The sequence below is a fragment of the Pholcus phalangioides genome, unplaced genomic scaffold (genome assembly GCF_987345545.1).
Source record: "Pholcus phalangioides strain wild (caught in Gottingen) unplaced genomic scaffold, Ppha-v1.0 ptg000017l_1, whole genome shotgun sequence".
Taxonomy (NCBI): Eukaryota; Metazoa; Arthropoda; class Arachnida; order Araneae; family Pholcidae; genus Pholcus; species Pholcus phalangioides.
The window spans coordinates 31,630,552-31,657,195 of record NW_028301610.1 but is presented as its reverse complement, the minus strand read 5'-3'; the positions used below and the strand labels follow the sequence as shown (position 1 = coordinate 31,657,195).

At 31.2% G+C, this 26,644-nt stretch overlaps 1 protein-coding gene across 3 annotated transcripts; it reads right to left on the bottom strand.

The window, feature by feature from the left end:
- Positions 1–25,384, bottom strand: LOC149072910 (transmembrane protein 33-like). Of its 3 annotated transcripts, none has more exons than XM_089246278.1 (9): positions 25,234–25,384; positions 21,592–21,666; positions 19,858–19,952; positions 18,626–18,810; positions 16,142–16,209; positions 15,401–15,534; positions 13,315–13,398; positions 9,936–10,093; positions 1–5,398 (listed from the first exon to the last, which is right to left on the bottom strand). In XM_089246278.1, exons 2-8 carry the CDS (start codon positions 21,664–21,666, stop codon positions 9,958–9,960), a joined length of 777 nt encoding a protein of 258 aa, XP_089102404.1. In that variant the 5' UTR covers positions 25,234–25,384; the 3' UTR covers positions 1–5,398; positions 9,936–9,957. The 3 variants fall into 3 exon arrangements, with proteins under 3 accessions (XP_089102404.1, XP_089102403.1, XP_089102406.1); XM_089246277.1 differs by lacking the exon at positions 25,234–25,384 and adding an exon at positions 24,767–24,857; XM_089246280.1 differs by lacking the exon at positions 25,234–25,384 and adding an exon at positions 24,767–24,857 and having other exon boundaries at positions 10,006–10,093.
- Between the last annotated feature and the right edge of the window lie 1,260 nt (positions 25,385–26,644).

Sequence of the window (26,644 nt, the reverse complement as noted above, 5' to 3'; positions counted from 1 at the left end):
CATAAAGGCAATAAATAAACAAAACAAAATTGACATGCACAATACATACACACAATCTCAATGGAGACTATAACACACGTCTAATAACTGAATATTTTAACACAAAAACAACAATTTTAACATTCATTTTCAAAACTTTTAAACTTATCATTACATTTTAAAGTTTATATTTTACACATCATAGCAGGATGGAATGTTCCTTTTTTAAAAAGAAATGGGATTGTTGTAATATTTTTATTGATTTTTAAACAGTGAAAAACAGTTTTAATCATTGACTAGTTTAGAAAAGCAATCTTAAACTACACTTGATATTTATATCAAAAAGTCTGGATGAATTTACTACTTTGTACAATTAAAAAAAAATGTTTCTTAATGATTAAAAATAATCTAATATACTTCTGCACTTGTGTATATATAAATATTGATGCTTTTAATCATTACAGGGGTGCGGTAGCCCAGGTCGATAAGATACTCGCCTAAAGTACCAAAGGATGTTTAGAGGTGTCGCGAGTTCGATACCCGATTCATCCTTGTTAGAAAAATTTCTTGACACAGGGGTACAACAAAAACGGCGACATGGCAGCAGAAAAAATTGCTACCGCAAGGAATTCCCCCATCGAGGAGTTAACGCACCAACCTCTCAATGAGTATAAAAAACAAGCCTGCCGTCCGGAATCGGCAATAAATTGTAGGTCCTGGTCTAATTAGCCCTCGTGTGCAGAAAATGACTGTGGTGCGACAAAAATTATCAAATGATCATTTAATCATTACATAGTATTTTAATTTATTCTGATATAAAAATTCATTTTTCATGAAAAATATTTATCAATTTGTATAAACAAAATTATACTGTAAGAGAACGACACACAATATTTTCATGAATGAAAGAAAACATGAAAAGAAAAATACCATTTCATTAAAAAATAAATAAATACTTGAATATATCAATCAAGTTCAACAAACAATACCAGCTCGAATCAAAAAAAGTGTATAGGTCCCTAAATAAATGAAAAAATTAAAATTCTTTATATATTCTCATGGTGCTGGAGATTAATAATGCTGAGAAATTTATTACAAAAAGATTTTTATATCAAAGTTATATCCGGGGGGGGGGGTATTTTAGGTAGTAGTTATCTCTCCCATCTCATTTATTTATGAGAAAAGTTAGTTTTAAATATTTTCTGGGGTTTTTTTTTAATATGATATGAACCATAAATAAAAGGCAAACAAAAAGGAAATACAGTCAAACTTGGCTATAACAACATCAAAGATTTTACGAAATTTCGCTCTCACAATCAAGGTTGATGTTTTAAGACCTTTTTTAATGAAAAAATATAATTAGATGCAACCAAATAATGGGCATGAAGTTATTTCATAATGATTAAAATGACTATATTTTACCAAGAAACATACAGGAAATTGGGATTATAAATGTGGAACATCACCAATTCTAGTCAAAAATGCTGCCAACCATCGATGAAATTGCTGCATATTCCTTACAAATAGCCTTTAGTAAAAAATAGGAAGTGCTACAGTAACTCTGCAGTGATTTAAAGTGTATTTCACAAAAAAAATAAAAAAATAGGTGAGATGAATATCTGCAGTCAGATTCATAAAAAAACACAATTTATATATATCTCAATTATGTGAATTTCCTTTATCCTTGATTCTAGCAAACGTTATGAATGGAAAAAAAACTTTAAAAATGTTTGTTGAAAAAAACTCATTTTTTATTGAAAAAAAGCGAAAGGAAAATTACAAATGAATACAGGAACGTCAAGTATACAAATTGTGTCAATGAGCAAGAATTACTGTAATAATCTCTTTTTCATTGTCACGTTACAATAGAACAACAGACGAACATTCTATTAATATTACGAGCTCTAGTTCTATTAATTTCTGGGGGAAACACCATAAAAACAAAAGAAAAAAATTTTTTTTATTTACATTATTCACATTATTTATTATCACATTATTATGTATGAGAATCAGTTGGGAATGCCAATTACTGACTCAAGGTTTAGTTAAAACACATAATTATTACTGAGTTTGCCTGTAAATGCTGTAAACAGAATCACACATGATTAAGTTTACCTCTTTCATCAGTTTAGTTTCTGAACTTACTGAAAAAATTCATGACTATGACCTTATTGCAAACTTTTGCAAAAAAAATAATACTATGAGAATAAAGATTAACAACTTTAAATATCATTTGTAAACAAGCTTAAAAAATGAAAAGTAAAATGTATATAACATAACAAAAAATATTTAAAAAAAATAATATCACAGAAATAAGTGCTTTGAATAAAATGTATATTGACCACATCACTTTCATCACATAACTTTGAAAATATATTTACCGGATCTCAACTAGTATACACTTTTAAATACTGATGAATGAAAATATGAAAATGAGTTCATCTAATAAGCAATCTGGTGTGCATATGAATCAATTAACTTTTTTTCTCCTATTATAACCATTAAAGGTGACTGTTTCTTAAGTTCTTGTTCAAACATTTTTTACTGGACTGTTTCTTAAGCCGGTATTACACTATAAATGTTTTATTATAAAAGTTATTTTATAAAACTTGCAAATGCAACCAATAAGTTTATCTGTTACACTCAAGAAAATGCAACTAATAAGCTTATTGGTTGCATTCATCGATTTTATAAAAAAATTTATATATATAAATCTTTTATAGTGTAATACCAGCCTTAGCCAACTACATTAATATGTTACAGAATAAAAAGAAATATTTAAGCTGCTGGGGTGGTAAGTTATTTAGACAAATCTATTTAGCACGTTCTAAAACAAAACATATTCTTAGTACATTTTATTTCAATCAGCTCCAGTTTACCTTTTTAATCTTTTAAATTGAAATGTGAATTTTCACATAATTTCAACTTTCTCATAATCTCATAATTCTCATTTTCACACATATAAGTACTAACATTATATTACACAGTATCTTAAATCATTAAATTTTAATTACAGTCAAACTCGATACCTAGAAGGGCTTCCTGAATTTGAAATTACTTCACGTTAGCAAAAATTCAAGTTACAACGCTTAGGTTTATAGAAACTTTATCACACACAAGATTCAAGTTGCTGTGAGATGTAAAAAAATTGAGTTATAGAAATTTTATTGTGTATATAAATTTTGACCTCTCTTTATTTTAAATTCCTTAAAATTCACATTTTTGAGCAAATAAGTATCGTCATTTAGACTGTTATATTGCATACACTTTCTAATTCATAATCAGGTAATGTTATTAGTAATTTCTAGATTATACTGCCATGCTTGTTATGTACATACAGTTGCGTTCAAAAAAATCGGACAATCGGTTTTCCCTCTAAATGAAATGCAAATCATATTATGCAAATCGGAATTACATTGTATCACATCTATCTACGTAACTCTTACGACTGAGTTAATTTTATAGGAAAAGACAGGGAATATAATATGCTGAAAGGAATTCATTCAAAGCTCAAAAAAAAGTCTGACAATGTGAATTTTTCTTGTTTTCGGAGGAGCTGTTTCTTATTTTTTTAAAATTTAAATTGATTTTCTTGCAACTTTGGAGGTGAGAGAAGTGCCCCGTAAAAGACAAATTTCTCTGGAAACAAAAGAGCAGATCGTGAAACTTATCCAAGATGGACAAAGCTGCATTTCTATTTCTAAACTTCTAAGTGTTCAAAAATCGACAATATGTGATGTTTGGAAGCGGTTTCAAGTGTGTAGTGAGGTAAACATAAAGTCTGGTTCTGGTCGCCCAAGAAAAACTTGTTCCAGAATCGATCGCTTGATAAAACAACATTCCGTAAAGAATTCGACAAAGAGTGCAGTGGAGATATACCAAGCATTCCAAGCGAGTTTACTGAGCTTCTATCAGTGTCTCTGCAATCAAGTGACCTCTTTATGAAGCTTATTTCTTTTGGTCGAAGACCCACAAAGAATCCTTTGATTAAGAATAGAAAGGTCTGACTTGATTTTGTTCGGAAGCCCCAAAGCTGGACTCCTAAACAATGGGCAAAGGTTGTTTGGAGTGATAAGTCCACGTTCCAAATGTTCGAGTGAACAAGGATATATTAGGCAGCCAGTAAACCAGTAAGTCAACAGGAGATATCAGTTTCCTGCAGTTAAACATAGTGGTGGTAACATGATGGTGTGGAGCTTCTTTGGATCATCCAGTGATGGTCCTTTGGTGCGAAAAACAGGCATCATGGACCAAAAACAATATTTGGACATTCTAAAGGCCCACTGCAGCAGAACTCACATACTTCGAGGATAGATTTTTCGTGGTTTAATGCCATAAAAAATTAGAATTCTAAAATAGCCGTTGATGATTGCCTGATATTACCTGATCTAAATCCAATAGAGAACCTATGGCAGGTGCTTAAATGTCACTGTAAAGCTATGAAATTTTCTAATCTGGGTGAAAAATTGCAATTTTTACAGCAAGAATGGAAAAAATACCTATCAAAAATTTGACGGATTTGGTGGACTCAATGTCCTGCAGATGCAGTGCAGTAAAGTCATGAGAGTACCCTACCAAAATAGTGAAAAATATGTTATTTATTATGTTTATTTTTGATGGTTTGATAATTCTTGTGAGAACCATCCAATTTCTTTTTATCTCAAAAGTTTGAGTATTTTTATTATGAACAAAGTATATGATTTGATTACAGGTCCATTTTCAGATATGTATTTTATTAGTAGACGAGAATCAAATCTATATGCTTTATATACCGATTGTACCCATGCATTAAAATATTTTAGCAAAAATAAGGTCGTCTGACTTTTTATGAATGCAACTGTACTGTTGCTTCAAAAATTTTGGTTTTATTAGTTACTTACTCTCTACAGTCATTATGTAAAAAAAAATTCATAATGAGTACAGCTATATGATAAAAATATCTCATAGTTTGAGGATAATATTATAAGCATGAGTATATGCTCATATTTTGACAACAAAACTTCTTAACACTTTGAAGACCACAGTATGAATATTCATACTGTGGCATTTACATATAAACAAATAATAAAGAATAACATTGTCCAGAGTATTCAAACCTTAACATTTCAATGCAAATCATTTTTAATAATTTCTCTTTTGCTACCTTTCAAAATTGATTGACTTTGAATTTAAAAACTGTTGGGTTGTTCAAAGTGTTAAGAAATTAAATGTATAATTTACAATTGAAAAAAACAAGCTCATAAAGTTCATTTTCATAATGAAATTAATAGATGATGCTCTGGTGAAAGTAATGATGATACATAAAAATATATTTTAAAAACAGGATGTGAAGATCATTTATGATCAACTCCATAGAATGACACCTTGCTTTAGTCACAAAATTGCTTGAAATTCACCTCTTGAATTATAACGAAATTGCCTATAAAAAATTATAGAAGGTATGAATACTGCAGAAAAACAGGATTTTTGATCAAAAAAATTAAAATACAATGAATACTCTACAAATGATCATCTCATATAATGACCATATTTTTATGGGATAGAATTTTCACCCATAATAACAGCACTGCCATTTTCAATTATCACACTAAATACTGATATTATTTCAAACCAAATTTTTGATAATAAGAACTTGTGGGTGTGTGTGTGTGATAATCTTATATTCTCACTATTTAATGCAATTAATGGAATCAATCCATTAATTCTGAATATATGAAATGTCATTCAGATATTTTATATATGGGTGATTCTCATGAAATTGGTCGAAATTGTGTCCCCAACAGTTTATATTAAATATATTTCACACAGAACTTTTTCCCCTTCACTTTCTATTTAGATTCCAGTTTATAAAAAGTTGCTTTTCAATTATATATTTTTTGCAAAAAAGCCATTTTTTTGAGAGAAATATATAAAATTGAAAATTATTTTCTCACTTTACAACGTTTCAGCTCAGAGACATCTATTATTTCTGAAAAACGCATGTTTTAAACATGTAAAAATGTCTTTCTCCTGGTATTATGTAACCAGAAAAAAGGTTTGATAGTAAGTTAAGGGGGGGGGGGAAGTAAACAAAATACAAATTTATTGGTTGCAACACCAAGCTGCATTAATATTTTATCTAAAGACTGTTTTGAAAATGCAATTCATGCTCTAACAAAGCAGAGACAAATTAGAAATCTGTTGTCCCCATAAGATTAACAAAAAATAGCAAGAAACACAAATAAATAATAATTACAAATGGCAATGATCGGTGTGATCACCCCTTCCCCAAGCAAAATGCAATAATTCATGAAATTTTACATGGTACTTCTACATGGTAATATTGCAACAGCAAATTCAAGAAAAATTTGACTGAAAAATGGGTAAAACTGGGACATTTTTCAAAAAAGTTGGTATGGGGGAAAAAAACAGAAAAACAGGACTGTTACGGGAAATGCAGGATATATTGTTATCTCATGCTGAGACTAATTTTTTGTAATGTTTTGTAAATTCACTCCTCCCAATAGTGAGCTCTAGATCCGCCCAACTCAATTTTAGACATTTTGAGGAAAAATATTTGAACACTGAACAAAGCATTATCTGCTATTGAAACTGATAAAAATAACTCAGCTCAGACAAGCATTACAACTTGCCTAATTTTAACATATTGAAGTAGATGCTAAGGTGCTTCATTTTTCATGCTTTCCTGAAAAATTACCACCTTTCAAGTTACATAGTGGTACTATTCACAACATGATATGCTTTTTCAAATTGATGAAGATCACTCCTTCAAAATGTTTTACTTGTATTTCACAAGCTTGATTTTTGTTTCAACTTAATCAGAGTTTGTTTTCAATTTAGAAAGTCAATCATGTCCACAAAGTAGCAATATAGCAGAAAATGTTATGTAAATGATTTACATACACTCCTCAGTGAATAAATATATTGTTTGCAATCATAAACAAACCATAATAAATACATAAGATATAAATTTGGTCAATGAAAAGTATGGCTTCCATGTGTAAAATTTAATTCAAAACTCATAAATCATCAAGAATAATGTTTTTTCTGGAAACAAATAGAAATTTCTTTCTTCACATAATAGGCCTAATATTAAGTATTCTCATATGTAACACTTTGATTTCTTAATTAAACTTTCCAATGAACTTTTTTTACCATATATCATTAGAAAGCTTTCAACATGAAATAAATGTAGCAAGAATGAAAATAAGCTATATGATAATTTAATGATTGAAGATTGAGGTTCAAATTCAGGTTTTAATAAAACTAAAATTTTAGAATGTCTTTTTCGTTTACACATGTGTCAGGTTCTCTCATAAAAACTAGAAAAAAACTAAAGAAAATAAAATGATGCAAAACATAAAGAAAAAACTTATGAGCATTTCTGCTTTATCTGTGTGACAAAGATTTTCACATACACCACCTGTTGTAATATTCAATTGACAATTGAATTTATTCAAAACAAAATACCTTTCTTATCTATTACCTTATTATCTTAAAAGTTTTGTAACATTTATATGCCATCATCTCATCACCTTAACTTCTTTATGATCAGGGACATAATATTACCTCCAAACGCCAGTGGGATATATTCAATTTGTCAATTTCTTCAACTTCTTTTTTCCTGATCACGAAGGGTTACTATAACCATATGAAACAGAGTTGTGTGTGTTTTCCCCTTCTGTTCTCTCACCACCATCGTGATATCTAAATGAGATCAACTGATAATGATGGTGGCGATTCTCCTCAGCTTTTTTTGCCCTCCTTCTCACAGCATCCCCCCCCCCTCCCATATAATGTAATCCTTCTATTATATACAGGGGCGTTGGAAGTGTTTCTAAACTGTAGGTGCTCGTCTTTAGTTTTATATCGGAAACTTTAATTTCTGAATCAATTCTGTGGGTGCTGGGATCCATGCCACAAATTACTATAGGTGCTTGAGCACCCACAGCACCCCCGGCTCTGACGCCACTGATTATATACTACACATAGAAGTGAGGAAGAGTGCAAGTAAAAAAAACTACAAAACAAGTTTCTAGCTGAGGGCAAAAAAGCAAGGCACTGTGTACTAATACTTTCTTACACAATTATCTCTGTACTGTTCCTTCCCACCCTTATTTCTTTTTTTACTTTCTTACCCTTTCTTCCTTTTTTTAATGTGGAACGAGGCTACCACATTCATCAGCTATACGTCTAATACAGATCATTCAAATTTATTGCCAGCAGCTTGTACGAGAAGAGGTTAAATTTCCAGTAAAGAAGTCACATATTATTTTAATATTGCCACCCAGTTTAATTGGCTTTCCGCTCAATATTTTCCACAGATACCGCTTTTCTGGCAGTACTTACCGCCAGAAGAAATACCTTCTTCCATTTCTAACTCAGTTTTTAATTCTGACTCAGTTCTTTCCTGTTCAGAAAATATTTTAAAATTACTAAAAAAATCAAACCCTGTTTTTTTTCAACCCCAGAGAAAATCCCAAATTACATTCCTGAATTTTATGCTAAAGAAATCACTGCATATCTTTTAATTATTTTGAATATTTCATTAAATTCCTCCCATTTTGCCTTTGATTGCTCATAACTCAGTAACTTCTTTACTAATAACCAATGGTGTTCAAGATCCTTCATGTCAAAAAAATTAACATTCATTAATCTAATATTTGAATTAAATCCTCTTATTTTTCTAAGACTCAATCACCCCTCAAAACTAAACCCTATACCAGAAGTGGCCAACAGCCTGGGAGGTGATTTTGTGTGATCCACTATGTAAAATTACTGCGTGTGTGCATCTTTCACATCTGCAGTTAGTCTGCCTGGTTCATACAAAGATAGTCTATTTTATCTTTGTACCATCACAGGTTTACCCATGGTAGTCAATACTATCTAAACGACCAGCTTTTGGCATGCTTTCCATCCAAATAATATAAAACTCCTTTCAAAGTCTACCAGTCAGTGTGTGCATCAATTTCTTGAGCATCTATTCAACCTGGGCGGTCCCACCAGTTACCAAATCAGGAGTAAGGAATAAAAATAATTGCAGAAAAATGTAGTAAGAAATGTTTTGTCTGTAAAATTCAAACTATGGATGTAATTGAATGGACTAATTTGTAAAAGAAACAATTTAATTTGTAAAACAAACAAACAAAAAACAAGAAAAATTTTTGATGACTTGTATCTATACTATCTAGGAACCAAAGAAACAGTGGATATGTATCAATTTACAAAGATGTGGAGCCCAGGGCACTATTTTAATGACTGAAGTGTCCATTTTTCACCATATTACTCATGGCAGACACAAATCTGCAAGTTTTCTGGGTAATTTTACAGAAGCAGCTTATATACTGAAATGTTGTAACTAGTGCAACCCACGATGCTACAGCTGACAGTTATGTTGGCTCTTGAATATTGAGAAGGTGGCCACCCCTGCCCAATGCTATATTTACATCTACTGACTGTTTTAAATTTAGTTTTTTTCCCACAAACTATAATTGACTGTAATAACCTCCCTACACAACTACTGTGGGTTTCCCATGATCATTCCCTTCTTATATAATGGAAAACAATACCTGTATTGTGCATTCAGTGGCATCATTTTTTTCTAGGTCTTTGAAACTATTATAGGTTTCTGGGACAAAGGTCATAAAGGAACCCTGGGTTTCTGAAACTCTTAACTAAACATATCAATTTGCCTGACAGTGATTCATTCCACAAATCATTGTCTGTGGTAGCCCATACTTCAGAACCACAGCCTTGTGGATAACATTTCTATTTAATTGTTATCATTACTTTTTGACAGAATATATTTTTTATGATTTTGTTTATGAAAAAAATTGAAAAGAAATAAAGAAAAAATATACAAAACATGTTTTACTCAAAAAAGTGATTGCAAATGTAATATTTGTGCATTAAATAAAAAAACCAATCTGATAGGGCATTCAAATTCAGCTTCATACCTAAGGAAAAAAATGTAAGTAGTTATACAGTTGAAACAGGAGGTGCTAGTCTGCATACTAATTCTACTACCTTCAGACATAAACGCCTTAGCTGTTCAGGGACAGCTGGTTGACTTGCTAAAAATTCAACAGATAGCCTCAGCTCAAAAAACACAGTCCTATAAAAATAGATTGAAAATAAGAGTACTACTGGTACCAATGCACAAATCCACACTGTTGTTATTACTTATTATTTATGCCTAGTTGTATCTTATTTTTCAATAGTTTGTGCTATATTATTATACAGTGGAACCTCTTTATACTGTCATCATTTGGAACCCAAAAAAGTTATAGTGTAAGTGGAGTGACACTCAAAGAGGAGTGATCAATGAAAAAAATAAAGAAAGACACCAGCAAAGAAATATCATGATTTCAAATCTGAACAGATTAAGCAGTGATTTCTGAAGTTTGGATACAAATTTATCGAGACATCAATTTAACACTGTACATATTTGTTGTGATGTCAATTTTTTTTTTGTCACACGATCTATTGTGAAGGACAAATTTTGGGCTAATTCTGATCCAGTCTCATGACAGGTGACAAGCTATGTTTTTCTTCCCTAAACAATCAAAGTATAAAAACCATTTTAGTCAGAAAAGATTGTTCAATGATTCAATATGGGGAGAAAAAAACTCTTAAAAAGAGACAGTATATTGAGGTAAAGATATGAGAAAAAGATTGAGATATAGATTATGAGAGAGATCAAAGTGTTCAAAATTTTGAATAGGATGGATAGGATGGATCATGAATTATTAATATGCCGTCAATCAACCGCTTTTACAAGGGGACACCAGTATCAATAAGGGACAATTCTAGGTTATAGTGTCGCAAGGAATTCTTCTCTAATAGAGTTGTTAATAAATGAAATGGTTTGCCCCCTCCCCCCCCCCCCCCCGGGGTCATGAATTTGAACACAATTGACACATTTAAAAAGAAATACCATAAACATGTTGGGGTAAATCGAGAAGCTATCCATACTTAGAATAACACAACCATAAACATTTTTATATGGGCCTTGTATAATATTTTATCACGTTCATATAGTTCTTAGTTTTTATATTAGCATTTTTAATTGGGAGTTGGTTGCTGTATTTTAGAAATATATATGACATCCATATTTATTATGGGCATCTTTTTCTCAGCTGCCTCATTGGGCATTTTGCCTGTTGTAAGCAGGGCTGTCTTAAGAGTATCATGGTCCCCCGGGCCAATTAATTTTTCCGAGGCCCTACCAAACAAATTTTCCAAAATTTCAACCAGATATTATTTTTGTGAGGCCCCTTTTCTCTTGAGGCCCCCTGGCCATGCCCAGGTGGGTCCATGCCTTAAGACAGCACTGGTTGTGGCCTTGTATTTGTATAAAGCATGGAGTGATGACATAAAGAGCTTTTACTGTATTCAAATAATTTCTGCACAAAACCATCGATCTGCCAGTGTCACCAAAATTTCTTCCAAAAAATCCTACCTGAAAATACATGCTAAAAATATTATAATTATATTATATATATATTATCATAAGACTTATTGAACAAAAAATGTCTAAATACTTAAATACTTAAATCCGTACATATCATAATTTTTAACACTCTTGAAAAATAATTGATAATCTCAGTACTGCTTAATTTATTAAACAAAATAAAATACAAAGAAATTTAATATGAAAATACATAGATTATCAAAAAAAACATATTATCCAATGCTATTGATATCTTGAAATTCAAAATAACCTATTTGCAGTAATACAATTCATTCAGCAAATTAATTTTTTCACTCTAACAATAACAAAAGAGTTTCTTTATAATGAACTTCTACCCAACAAAATTTTTATTGGAATACTTATATTTTATTTATATGCTCCTTAGTGAAAATTATATATCTTTAGCATCTTCTATGCAACAATTTTTTTTTACAGAATGAAGCCTATTTCTAATATAGAGACAGCTGTAACATAAAAATACATAATAGCCTGAAAATATTTTTATAAACATTACGTGTTTTACATGTTTACACATATTACACATTTAAACCAGAATAAAATAATAGACAACATAGTCTGTTTTATAGAAACTTTTAGTCTGTAAATCTCATTGTTGTCTTTAACTTTTTATACTCAAGAGACAGAAATATTTAAATTTACTTTAGAAACTTTAAATTGAGAAAGAAATTTCTGGTATTACTTTTATTCTTCAATTAAATTTTTGGTTTTATTTAAAAAAAGGGTTTTCTGGAATATGAAAAGAGCAAAAAAAATCTTGACTTCACCCATGTGAAAGATGACATAATAGTGAAATTTTGATATAACAATACTCTCTGGACCAAGAAAAATTATTATTGTAGAGTGATTATTGTTATATTGAGAAGCAACATTTAACATTAGACTATAGGCATTTCCAAACAAGGCTAGAAAAAATATTGTTGCAGAGGGATTTGTTATTATATTGAGTATCATTCAGGTTTAACCTTGCTGGGTATCAGCAAGGTTTCACTACTACTACTAAACCAGACATGCACCTCGTCCACATTCCTCTGTGGAACTTCTAACAAATTGGTACATATTAGAATGTGCATGTACATGTAGTGAACCTGGTGTGAAGTTTGTTTCTGTGCAATGCTTGTTATGTGTAGTGCTGCCATCTGATATCAGTTTTTCTAACTATGAGTGAAGTGTAATTATTGAATAATTGTATCCTTGTAGGCCTGCTGCTCTCTGTAGCAAGAACTTTTTAACGGGGGGATCAGCTCACATCTGCGCCTCAAATTTGAGAACTATAGCAAACCAACTTTAGCCATTCACCACTGTGGCAACAGTGGGGTTCGAACCTGTGTCCTCACAATGCAGGTTCCTCACTATGACCACTTGACTACCACAGCGGCAGTAAGGTTTCACCATATTTCAAGTCATTCTTTTATTATCTTCTACACATTTCATTTTCTTAAATTAAATTATACATAATTGCAATGCGAAAATGATTTTAAATTGAGAAGCTATCCATGCTTAGCGATAAGTTCTTTATTTTTCTACTTAGATCATCTTTCTTATGGATGGTGTATTTATTATATATTAGCAAATATTAGTTTTTTGTGATACATGCTCTTATATTGGGTTGCTGTATTTTAGTTACATTGGTCATCCATATTTTTTATGGACTTTTTTTTAACCCACCTCGCTGGACAATTCCCCTGTTGTGGTTTTGTGTTTGTATTTGTATAAGTAATACAATAACATTTATTTTAAATAATTTTTAAACCACTCTGATAACTTGTGTGGATCAATTTATTCAATCAACATTACTTATTGTAATCAGTGTGCTTGATTTCTGCATAGGAATAAAATATTACCTGGTATATGGATTCCTTTTGGACTGATAACGTAGAGACAAAAACCTATAGTAAACCACTGGTGTCAGAAGACTTCCTTTCCCTCTAAATTATGAAAGCAAATATGAAATTGTGTCACAAAAGATGCATCAATGAACATACAAGGAAATGTAACAAGTAGATATGAAATATGGTATATGTATACGTGGTAAATATCTGGAATCATTTATTTTAGGGTATTTAATGAAAAACACATTGAAACTAATTTTTATATTACACATTCAATTATAGATTAAAATTTATTGTATCCTTTTGTAATGTCTTCACAAACATATATTTCCTGACATACAATGCATCTTTAAATGCACAGTAGAGAGAGGGTCCCCAATACCTGCTTTGCCCAGGGCCCCATCAAGTCAAAGTCGGGCTCTGAAATTTCATACAAGCTTTATGGACATTATAATAAAATATTCAGCCTGTCCATAAGCAAGACTAATACCACACTATATTTTAGATTAGAGTTAGCATACATGAATCTTGGGGGGTTTCCAAAAGTTGCAGAAATCGCCAGCTCTCAGTCTACAGATGTAATAAAAATAGAAAATTACAGCCTTCATGGAAGCAATCAGTATATGAGATGTGATTTACCCTATTCTAACTAACTTCGAACAAATTACATAGTGAAATCTAAGAGATGGACTTTTAGCTAGAAGCAGGTCGTATAGATAATTAATTTGTAGATTTTTCTTCACAGTATGACAGAAAATTAACAGAAATCTTGACTTGAAAATTGCATGCAAAGTTTGGGATGATACTAGACATTCTGTTGAACCAAAACTATTAGAAGCACGCTGGCTTTTACATGCTGACTTTTCGGGTAATCTTCAGGTGATCCCAAAAAAGAAATTGTCTCCAGAATAAAATGATTGCAGCGAAAAAAATCGGCTAAAGATTGTATAATAATTACGTTGTTGTTGTTGCGATAGTAACAATATAAATTGAAACAAGGTAAATAAATGTTGAAATCATTGCTTCATTACTGGGAAATACTTCTGAAGGCTTGGAATAGGCAGAGTAACAAAATGGAGTAGGAAATTAGTGAGAGAGATGATGTCACTCTATACATGCATCACTCGCTTTTTGAAGCTCTAAAATACAGACAGCAGTGATAATTTAAAAATACTAGATTGAGAAATGTATAAATTTCTTGAAACCAGTTCAAAAAGGAAGGCACAGATTTTTCTCTTTTATATAACAAAGTATCAGGCTTCGATAAATATCCCTTTTCTTTAAAACATTAGAAGAACGTAAGTAAGTAAGAAGAAGAAAGTACATTAATTTGTTTTTGTAAACTTTAGTTTTTATAGTGATTATAATAAATATTTTTCTCAGTTTTGTGTGACTTTGTTATACTTGGTCTCAATTTATTTTATTTGTTATACTTGGTCTCAATTTATTTTATTTGTTATACCTGGTCTCCATTTATTTTATCTGTTATACCTAGTGTCAATTTATTTTATTTTTTATACCTGGTCTCAATTTATTTCATTTGTTATACCTGGTTGAAAATTATCAGGAATAAATTCCCCCTTCTCTCCATATATTTCTTAGTCGCATGTGTAAAAGTGCAAGAGCATTTTTCCTTTCCACTAAAAATAGTAATATGCACCATTATTACCTGCTACTAAACCATACATGCATCTTGTCCATATTCCTCTACGAAACTTCTAACAAATTGGTGCATGTTGAAATGTGTGTGCATGTGTGTTGAACCTGACATGAAGTTTGTTTCTGTGTAATGCTGCCATCTGCCATCAATTTTTCTACCATGATTACCTGAAGAACAATGTGATTTAAATGAGCTGTTTCCTTTAATTGAATTGATTTTGCATCTAAATTCCCTAGTTCATCTATATTTTCATGGACTTTATTTAGTAAATAAAACATTTCTTGCAGAATCTGTATAAAAACGACATACCAGACAATTTTGAAGTTAAATGTTGCATTTTTTGAGATCTTTCAATCATTTGAAATCAATGAACTCAATAAAACAATGACCATGCAAGAAATAAACTAAATATTTTAAAATAAAATTTCTTAAACTCACATGAAAAGAAGGAATATGCTAAAGGGCATAAGAAAAATTTCAGCATATGCAATGAGACACAGCATTCCTTTTGAATTGTTATCAACCATGGGAAAAAGCTTAGAAACAATCCAACTCTGTCCCAAGCCTAATTCCTATTAAAAAAATATATATATGTATAATTGAATATAAAATAAATTTATTAGGAATATTTTCAATTTGTCTTATCTCTTTTTTTCATATGGTGACTTTATTTTACTCATCTTGTCCCACCACAGCCATTTTATGCACTGAAAGAAGTAGTTTGACTGAGACCCAAAATAACAGGAGATATTATTGAATAATGTGAGCAGATTTCTTCAATCCAAAGACACACATCATGGCATGGATTTCAGGTAAATCAATGGTTAGCAACAGGTGTATGAAGTTTCAGTTATTGTCTCAACAGACATGATACAATGAAACAGCATGTATTGATAGAGATTTTGTAGTAAAAATCATAAAGAAAAAGTAAGTAGACTTGTAAATAACATAAATCCCCCATATAATATTGGCGGGCCACTGAGATAACTTATATAAACCTCAGTTTTATTAAATTAAAGGTTTAACTATACAAATCAATATACTATCAGTCTCACAATAATTACCTTTTGAGATGAATCATTAAAAATCCAAAGACGAAAAGAAATTAAAAAACATTATTTATAAAAAAATAATAGTGGTTTGACTGTACTTCAAATTACACATTTTGTATAGCCTTACCTCGAACACTTTCGATGCAAATCTTGTTGAATGTAGAAATGCAAATGAAGATACTGGTAGTAATACCACTATAATTATTTGTGTCAAAGAATAAAAAAACTAAATGTATTCAAAAAAATAAAATGGAAGGCATATACACAAGGGCATGGAAAGTGAAACATTTTCCAGAAAAAAAATTATTTATCGTTTTTTTTATAAAAATGAGAAAGAAAATGAAGCATCTTAATTAAACTTTTTTCCAGTTCAATCTTTTTAAAAAATCCTCTCCACATTGATAACAGCATATTTATAGGGAAAGCTAAGCAGACTATAGGCCAGGTTGGCAAGTTCAAATTGACTGCAAACTTAGGGAATGGGTAGTAAAGAAAATTAGACTAGGATGGGAGGAAGGTAGTCCTGTCTTAACGCATGGGCCTACCCGGGAATGGCATGGAGGAGGGGGGCTTCAAGTGCAGAGGGGGAAAATTCTGATGTATGAGGTGAAATTTTTGACAGCAAGAATGTAAATTGGACCGCCCTGGAGGAGGGGGGAGAAATTTATATAGCCCACAGGTGGTAAGACCATATATGACAAAAAAAATTGTCATATTAAACGACAACTTTTTTGAGTGAGGGAGAAGGCCAAAAAAGCTAGATTGAAATCCTTCTACCTTTTACCTACCATATAATGAAAAAATAAAACAAGAAATAATGAAAAAATAAAACAAGAAATAATGAAAAAATAAAACAAGAAATAATGAAAAAATAAAACAAGAAATAATGAAAAAATAAAACAAGAAATAATGAAAAAATAAAACAAGAAATAATGAAAAAATAAAACAAGAAATAATGAAAAAATAAAACAAGAAATAATGAAAAAATAAAACAAGAAATAATGAAAAAATAAAACAAGAAATAATGATAATAAATACAGTAGACACAACTCATTAGAATCATGGATAATGTTATCATTCATATATTATCCCTTTTGCTAAGAACGGAACGAACCAATTCCAAATCCTAGGAGAAAATTCATTTATAACTACTGAGTTTATGTTGTCAATTTTTGTTTGCAAAAGTTTTTTTGCTTATTTTGAAGCTAAGCAGATGTTCTCCAACACCAACCCCCAATCAGCAAACATTTCCATACTTAATGTCATAATCGGGCCATAGTATTCGCTATGATCCATGTGTGTGTGTGGAGCTGCTTTTTTACAATGTCTTACCTATATAGAAGGCAAATGTATGAAAAAAATCCCTTTCCTCCAGTTCTCTGTGAGTTTCTTTCATTTGAAAAAAAAGGCAGGACTTTAGCTTAAACAAGAAAAATCCTGTTTTAGAACATGAAAAAAATGGAACGATTGAACATTTTGCAATCAGTTATGTGGGAAAGAAAAACAGAATTGTCCCTAAATACCAGTTGCAAGTATGATGACCATACATCTCATTTGACCAACGGGATGTATGATCATCCTATTTGCAACCCGGATTTGATTTGGATATAGTTATCAATCAGTTATTGTTATCAGAAACCTAGAGTCCCAATGTGGCCACATTAAGCAGCGGACATAGTATAAACTAAAATACAAAATGCAATGATAATAATAAATGTCCCTGTAAATTATTTGGTAGATTCTTTTAGTTCTAATTGCAGACAAAAATAAAAAAATCCTGTTTTTCAGAAAAAGTAGTTAGGAAATATTAAACCTAATACTATATTAATATTTGAATACTACTTTTCCTGTGGTTAAGCATTACCATCGGTAGACAAAGGATTTGAGAAAGAGAAAGGTTTTCTACATTTAGGACAATTGCACTGCTCATTAACAAATAACAGATCTTTTGCAATAAAAATATGCTTTTTCTGACCTAATTCAGAATTCTTCTCAATACAGAAACTTTTCATTGAAAAATTTTGAGAATTTGTAGATGATGGAATAAAATTGGTGAACTATATTATATGCAGGTACAAGAACACGCATAAGCAATCTTTGAAAATTGTTAAGAATGAGATCAAGTGAAACCTTGCTGACTTGACATTCACTTAAGTTGACATGTGTTTCATGTGCCCTTAGGGTGTTGATCTTGAACTGTCGAGGTTTCACTGTAATATCCATTTTGAACCATCATGTCATCAGCCATCAGCCCACGTGCACACATCATGTAATACTACCAGCATAAGTGTTAATTCAAGTGAAGACGACTGTTATTACTTAATTATTAGTTAATAGTGAATGGTTGGAAAAAAATTAGTCTATCTTTAGTATTTACAGGGATCACATTCCTGGGAGTACAGTCAATAAACAAAATCCTAAATTTTATGTATTTTAGGTGTGTATATGACTTTTAATTGAACATGCTAAAAAAGCAGGATTCCTCAGATGTGATAGAGTTCAAAAGGGAGGCAGTAATTCTCTGAAACGTTTTATGAAAATTCAATGTTACCTTTTTTCCAGGAAACTTAAATAACCATATTATTTATAATGTTATGCATAAAAAGGATACACGTGGCTGGGTATGAAAACACAAATATAAGGGAATACAAAACATAATGAAAGCTATCTTCTTGAAGCAGCTGTGCTAAATATGCTTTAGAAAACTCAAATCTTGGTAATCTTTGATTCAATCGAACAATGCTAGTAACACCATTTGCAATCAAAGCTTTGTAATAATAACTGTAAGGATAGCCCCTAAAAATAAAATAAATTGAATCATGTTGAAATAAAACAAACATGTTCCTGAATGAATTTTTAATAATTTGTTTCAGGTAATAAGATACCCAAAGCATTTGTTTTACACATTTAAATATATATATATATAGCTTCAATTGGAAAACCATTGCATTATAAATGCTAATAAATATACCATATCACAGTGAAGAAGTAAGAATAACTAAGTTTGACTAAGGATAAGTTACAGGAGTTTCTTAAGCTTCATGTACAAGCTAGCATTGCCAAATTAAATGACATTTTAGTTCTACAATTTAGTATTTTGATCGCTAGATATATTTCAATGTTATGCACAATAAGAGTATCTCAGTGATTATCCAGATAATTTAATAATAACAGAAATCAACATTACATGTATGATGTAATAAACTTTTTTAAACACTTATCTGTTGTAAAAAGAGTACAGTAGATGGTTTATATCAAAGCACATATATAAGCAGTTGAAGAAATTTTGGAAGGTCAAGAATCATCTTGAATCAGATAATGTCAAATCATTCCATAGTTTTCCCTTCAGTGTTTATGCTATGCTTTATTCAAATTGTATATTTTATAAGAAAAAGAACCATATATATAATTTTGTCCAAAATAATTCTGTAGAGAGTAGAAAATTATTTTAGAATCATATTAAATATTTATTCTTTGTATAACATAGTCACTTTAAACATTACATGCAATTAACGTGTGCATTTCCAATCGGAATTTTTATATTGAAAAACAATATTTGAGGTTTTTGAGAGTTTTTGACAAAGGTTTTTGACATGACAGTTTAAACTGCGGTTTAAACCATCAAAAATTACCATGCGTCAAAAACCAGCCAACCTTGGGCAGAGCCCTGTATGGCTATTTTTAATTTATTCATCAAATTTACTTATTTTTATTATTTCAAAATATCTATAATTATTTTTTTCAATTTACTGGGTATTTTTTCCCCCTTGAGCTGCAGCAGAGGAGAGGGCTCCACGGAGCACCAGTTGAGAACTGCTATAGTAGAGTATAAACAATACTTACGATGTTATTGGAAGAAGGTAGCAAAGAGTGAACATCATAGTCAAAACCCTAGTAACCATAAGAACACACTCTCTCAAATGAGTAAGCAAGTAAACCTTTAAAAAACACACATGAAGAGCAAATAGTCTTATAAAAAAAGCATGTCTACGGATTGCATTTATTATATTATTTTCACATCAAACAATATGCTTAGATGAGATGTTTAAAGTGTGGCAAAAAAGCCATAAAAGTTCTACATTTAATAATATGAGAAATTTAGACATAAAAGTCTAAAATTAGAATAAAATATGAGAAATGTAATCAGCAAAAAAAGAGGGAAATTTAACTGTGATAGTGGCATCTTCTGTAAGATAATAATTAGGAAAAATATAAAAATTTAAAATTTTACTCTAGCCCCAATCAAAAATCCATCAATGCTAAGAAAATCAAGAAGCCACTTTTAAATTCTGAAAAATTTTCAAACTTTAAAAAAGTGGAGAGGTCAAGAATTTCGATTACTAATGTATATGATTAACATCTTTGCAAATGTTTATCAAAATCCTAAAGACTAAATTTATTTTTTAGTACAATAAAGAAAAACCCAAATTTTACTTACTGCCATTTTTTTTTGAATGGAACTCGATAAATATCTAAATGTTTATATTTCCCTCCTAATTATAATTTTACTGTGACACTATATGACCGCTGTTTATCCCTTTTTTGTTGACCCTTGTTTTATATTTTATTTTAATTTTATAATCAACCATATAATTTTTATTCTTTTTGGACACTTTTTGTCAAACACCATGTATATTAAAATAACTGATAAACTGACTAAGATATTGCTGAATGAGAAATATCATAGTCAGAACAGGACTAACCAAACATTTATTTGCAAATAAATTTGTGCAGCTAGTCGTATAAACTCGTGGATCAATAGAGTGCATGCGTGATAATGACATTATCAAAAAAGTTTGGAATGAAGAAATTGTCCTGGGTAATCTTGGAAAATTTCTTTCCAGGAAAATAATCATTTTAGGTGTATTTCTATATTTCCCTATATCATCTCCCCCCCCCCTTTTTTGTATGATAACTGCACCCATAGCAATACAATAGCAGTCCTGTATGCACATTTTATTTTAATTTTCAACTAATAGTATTTCTAGTGCAAGAGGTTATAGTTATCATCTACAATGCACCCCTCTTTCTATGGACATCATAACATAAACCCATAAATACAAGAGGTAGAAGTGAGAGTGAATAAAAAAAACAACAAAAATGTAAGCTGCAAATGAGCTTCCTGCATAAGCAACTATCAAAATTAACAAAGACAATTGAGAAATAAAAGATTTTATATCATTTTTAAAGTTATAGCACGTTTTTGAAAACAAAATACTGTATTTTTTTAATTATAAATTTATATTCCCAAAAGCCTATTAGTCTGTTAGAACTATTTTGAGGTCCTTGAAATAAATAAAAATACAAAAATACAACTTGATTACAAATGGTCAAGAATCTTAACAATAAAAACTAACAGAATACAGAATACAATCAGATCTCAGTATACTCAGTATAACATTCATTATGTTTAATGTCACCCTGATTCTAAAATCTATTTTTAGGGTCCCCTGAAAGCATTATCAGAAATTTGGGCCTTCATTACTTAAAGTAAGTTTTATTCAGTTTCCAGGGTAGACATTATACCAATATCTGACTGTGTAAAGAGACTATAAAATAACAAATAGATTGACATACAGATGCAGCTCTAAAGCCATGTTTTCTTCCTTGATTGGCCGTAGATGAATAATTATGAGAATTTGATGTCTTCATCTAAAAATCAAATTGACCATAAAATATAATTTGATATATACATAATTGATCATTAAACTAATAATCATTGTTTTTAGGTATTAGTCAATTACATGAGCAACAGAGTCTAGCTTGATATAGTTTTTTAAATAAGTCCTCACTGACTTTTAATGCTCTTTCTTTGCAGAACATAACATAAGAGAACACATAACATAAGCACAGTGTATTTGTCATTCTCAGAAATCTACAAATACCCGTCTTTTCTCACGTATTCAAAATTCATGGGACAATTTTTAAGAGGTGATATAGGACACCTACACAAGCATTTTTGGTCATAGAATGTGTGGTGAAATAGCAATAGTGAAGGTGTAGAGCTAGAGTAAGCTAGCAATTCCAACTAGAGCAAGGCTGTAGCTAGAATTTTTGCTGTCCAGGGCAAACATGATTTTGTCACCTTACAACTTTAAAATTTGATAATTTTATAACAGTGTTCTTTGCTCTCACCTAAAACTGTCATCCAGGGAAACTGCCCCCCTCCTAGTTCCAGCCCTGTGTGAGCTGCTTTTAGAGATTGCACAATAGCTCTTTAGCTCTTCATCTGTAGCAAATATTATATTTTTCCAATGGATTTACCGTGATATGGGCTATCAACCATTTAAGAGTGCATATGATTCCTTTGTGGTGTCCTTATATAAAAAGAACTAAATTGATAAGAGCTATCACATAGGACATACCATGCCACCTAGTGTTATGTAAGAGGAACTCACGAGTTCCACCGTGGACATCAAGCCAATAAGATGTCTAGAGATCTTCTGCTCTGCTTTATAAATTCTTGTCTATTGATACAGCTGTGTTCATAAAAAGTCTGTGACCTTATTTTTGATAAAATATTTTAATGCATAGATACAATCAGTACCCATAATCAAAAAAGATTCCAGAACAAAAATAAGGATAAAATTTCCAAAAATTTCATTTTTGAAAAGCCATAAAGAATTAAATTTCTTCATAAACAAATTTTAAAAAATATTATGGCATTCATTAAACCTTTTAATATCCAAAAATGTATTTATATAAAATTAGAATTAAAAATTAATTAAAAAAAAAATTAAACAAAATTTTGCACAAATGCAATGTTAATCAAAAATGGGTTAAAAAGAGGTTCAAATGATGGCTACATTCTTCTTAATCTTCTCAACACAAAATTTGATAGGTGGCAATTGGTATTGTAGGACTAGAACCAATGTTTTCCAGATATCACGAATAGAAAATAAAAAAGCTGGGGGAAATTTTCTTTTGCCTATAAACTATTGATGAAAAATATTTAAAATTGTAAAAACAATGAAATATGTAAATATTTCATTTTTTCCTAAAAATATATATTATTGAAAAAAGAATACATTTTTGTTTTAAGATAGAAAATTATCATTTTAAAATTTGAAAAATGTGCTGGAGATGCCAGGAGAAGGTTATTCTTTATTATTTGTTTATATGTAAATGCCACAGTATGAATATTCATACTGTGGTCTTCAAAGTGTTAAGAAGTTTTGTTGTCAAAATATGAGCATATACTCATGCTTATAATATTATCCTCAAACTATGAGATATTTTTATCATATAGCTGTACTCACTATGAATTTTTTTTACATAATGACTTTAGAGAGTAAGTAACTAATAAAACCAAAATTTTTGAAGCAATAGTACAGTTGCATTCATAAAAAGTCAGACGACCTTATTTTTGCTAAAATATTTTAATGCATGGGTACAATCGGTATATAAAGCATATAGATTTGATTCTCGTCTACTAATAAAATACCTATCTGAAAATGGACCTGTAATCAAATCATATACTTTGTTCATAATAAAAATACTCAAACTTTTGAGATAAAAAGAAATTGGATGGTTCTCACAAGAATTATCAAACCATCAAAAATAAACATAATAAATAACATATTTTTCACTATTTTGGTAGGGTACTCTCATGGCTTTACTGCACTGCATCTGCAGGACATTGAGTCCACCAAATCCGTCAAATTTTTGATAGGTATTTTTTTCCATTCTTGCTGTAAAAATTAGAATTTTTCACCCAGATTAGAAAATTTCATAGCTTTACAGTGACATTTAAGCACCTGCCATAAGTTCTCTATTGGATTTAGATCAGGTAACATCGATGGCTATTTTAGAATTCTAATTTTTTTACGGCAGTAAACCACTACTTCACAGACTTAGCTGTGTGCTTTGAATCATTGTCTTGTTGAAAAATCCATCCTCAAAGCATTTAAGTTCTGCTACAGGGTAACATGTGGGCTTTTTATTGCTGAATCTTGAAATCATTCATGTTTCTAACTCAAGTTAGTAAACTCTTACTTTTTACACAAACGGATCTAACTATGTGTTCTTGCTATTTAATACTTTTTCCTCATGGACATAGGCGGACATAGACTTGACAGTCTGGAAGGAAGGCATGATAATAATGACGTCAACGCATATATGCATACTTCTTTGATGTTGGTGGGGGCATTGCAAGGGCGTAGCGAGGGGGGGGGGACTTGGGGGTCTGGTCCCCCCCCCCCCGAAATGAGAGAAAATGACCCAAAAAAGGGAAAAAGATGGCCAAATCCATTGTTCTGTCACTTTGGTCCCCCCCCCCCCGAAATGAAAGTGGTCCCCCCCGAACGAAATTTCTGGCTACGCCCCTGGGGCATTCCCCTCCTCTCATGCCCCGTATCTCTGTCAATGTTGATGGAACACCTAGTGATGTCTTTTTGGAATCCCATGTTTATGTAAAACCCCAGTTGCGAAACGCTGCAATGCAGTAACTAAAGAATAGTATATGCAGCATTCCTAGTCCTTAAACGCTTTTATCATTGCACCCTATGCATTCCATGCAAGGAGGTTTTTGTTTTTATTAGCTTTATTGTATTAGCATTTTTAATATAAAAATTGACTGAGCCTTAATTAAAAATTATCTAAACTTCTAAGTTCAATGGATTTAAAAAATAAAAATGTTAACTTTTTTTTTACACAAAAATTTAAAAAAAAATAAAATCTTATACAAAATACGCGTTGGACTATCATTGGCAAAAAGTTATCAAATATATAGAAATTTAAAAACATTAATTACTCCTGTAGTGTTGTTTTTGCACATGTTGATATAAGGAAAAGTGACCGATATCCGCTCCCTGCCATAAATTTGTCCCCTCTCTAATTTGCATATAGAGCCATAGGCGGGATAGACTTGGAAGTCTGGGGGGGGGGGGCACGATGATGATGTCAACTCATATATACATTAGATCAGTCGACTCTACCTTTGACTCTGGGGGGGCTGGGGGCCGCCCCCCCCCCCGTCGTATCATCACCCATGAGCCATGCCCATCATTTGGGGGGGGGGGGGTCAGGGGTGGCACCCCTGGCTTTTGAAAATGCACTAAAAACGGTATATATATACAAATATATACATACATTGAGTACATGTTCTTTGCCCCCCCCCCCCGGAAAAAGTTGAAATGACGGTCCTGCATCTAGTAAATGTAATTTTATATCTTATGTAAAAATTAGAAAGCAAATATATTAGATAAAAAAAAGACGAACCTCTGCAGTTTCGATTTTTCTCTTTTTTTCAGAAAAAAAGCTTTTGGTCAACAAATTTGATTTTTTTTCTCTAATTTTTTTCAAATGTCCGAAATCTGTAATTTTTTTATTTAAAAATATGTAAATTATTCAATGACGAAATCTATAATGTTAAAAAATATTAAGAGAGGGTAAATTGTCATTTTTCTCAATACATACAGATCACATACTTAATGGTTATAAAAATTTTCGCAAGAGAGCGCTGCAAACAGCCGGCAGTCTTGCTGGGGAATCATATTTTGAGATGGAGACAGAAATTTATCATTAAAAGCATTGTGACCATATGACCTGTACTTTACGAGACATTAGCATATTTTCTCATAATTTTGTCCATACCGACTTTTTTATGGAAAATATTTCCTGAAGACTTCATCTAAAACATCAGTAAAGAGTTTTGGTGAGATAGTATCACCCTGTCGAACTCCTTTCTCAAGTTTGATATGCTTTTCCATTATCCAAATAAATGGTTGCAGTTGCATTGACATTGACATTTTTTATTTTACGTCCTTTATACCTACAAGGGCTTTAGGACCGCTTTAAAAGACAAATTTACACTATGTAATATACATGTAAATATGTGAGTACATATTGCAGTTGCTTTATCATAGATTTTCTTAATCATGTTGATGTATGTCTTCTCTACCGCAACTACATCTAGAGCCTAAACAACAGCAGATGTGAAGACAGTCAAACGATTTCTCAAAATCAATAAAGGCCATACACAATGTATCATATTCTTTGTGTCTCTATATGTTTCCCTGATTGTTTGGATGTGATTCATTGTGCTAAATCCACTTCGAAAACCTGCTTGTTCATTTCGTTGGGGTTCGTCCAAGGTGGATTCAAGCCTATATGTCAGCACTTTGATGAAGATTTTATAAATTACTGATAAGAGACTGATTGTCGATAATTCTCGATATCCTCTTTTTCGCTATTTTTGTACACAAGAACCATCATTGCGTTATTCCAGTCTTCATGGCACATCTGATTTTGTGAGACAATTTGTAAACAAAGCAGCCAGCGTACTGGCAAATTCTTCTCCTGCTTCTTTAACAATGTCTATTGAAATCCCATCTTCACCCAGGCATTTCTCTTTTTTTCATACATCTGATAGCCTTGTAGACTACTCTTGTACAAATTCTGCTCCATTTTCTTTTCTTCCTGCTCCCTTTCCTCTGTTCCGATCCCTTTCTGCATGTTTGTATAGAGGTTATAAAATTCCTCTAATGTATCATTCATCGTAATATATTTACATTACGATATACACTGAAGAGCCAAAAAAACTGGTAACCTGCCTAATATCGTGTAGGGGCCCCCGCGAACCTGCAGAAGTGCCGCAACACGACGTGGCATGGACTCGACTAATGTCTGA

Excerpts from the sequence above, each read along its gene's own strand:
- LOC149072910 (XM_089246277.1), bottom strand. The coding sequence starts at position 24,790 with ATGTGCAAAAACAACACTACAGGA. Across the intron at positions 21,667-24,766 it reads GCAAAAACAACACTACAGGA|ATGAAGACATCAAATTCTCA; the intron begins GTAATTAATGTT and ends TTTGATTTTTAG. Across the intron at positions 13,399-15,400 it reads AGCATATTCCTTCTTTTCAT|AGGGAAAGGAAGTCTTCTGA; the intron begins GTGAGTTTAAGA and ends TTCATAATTTAG.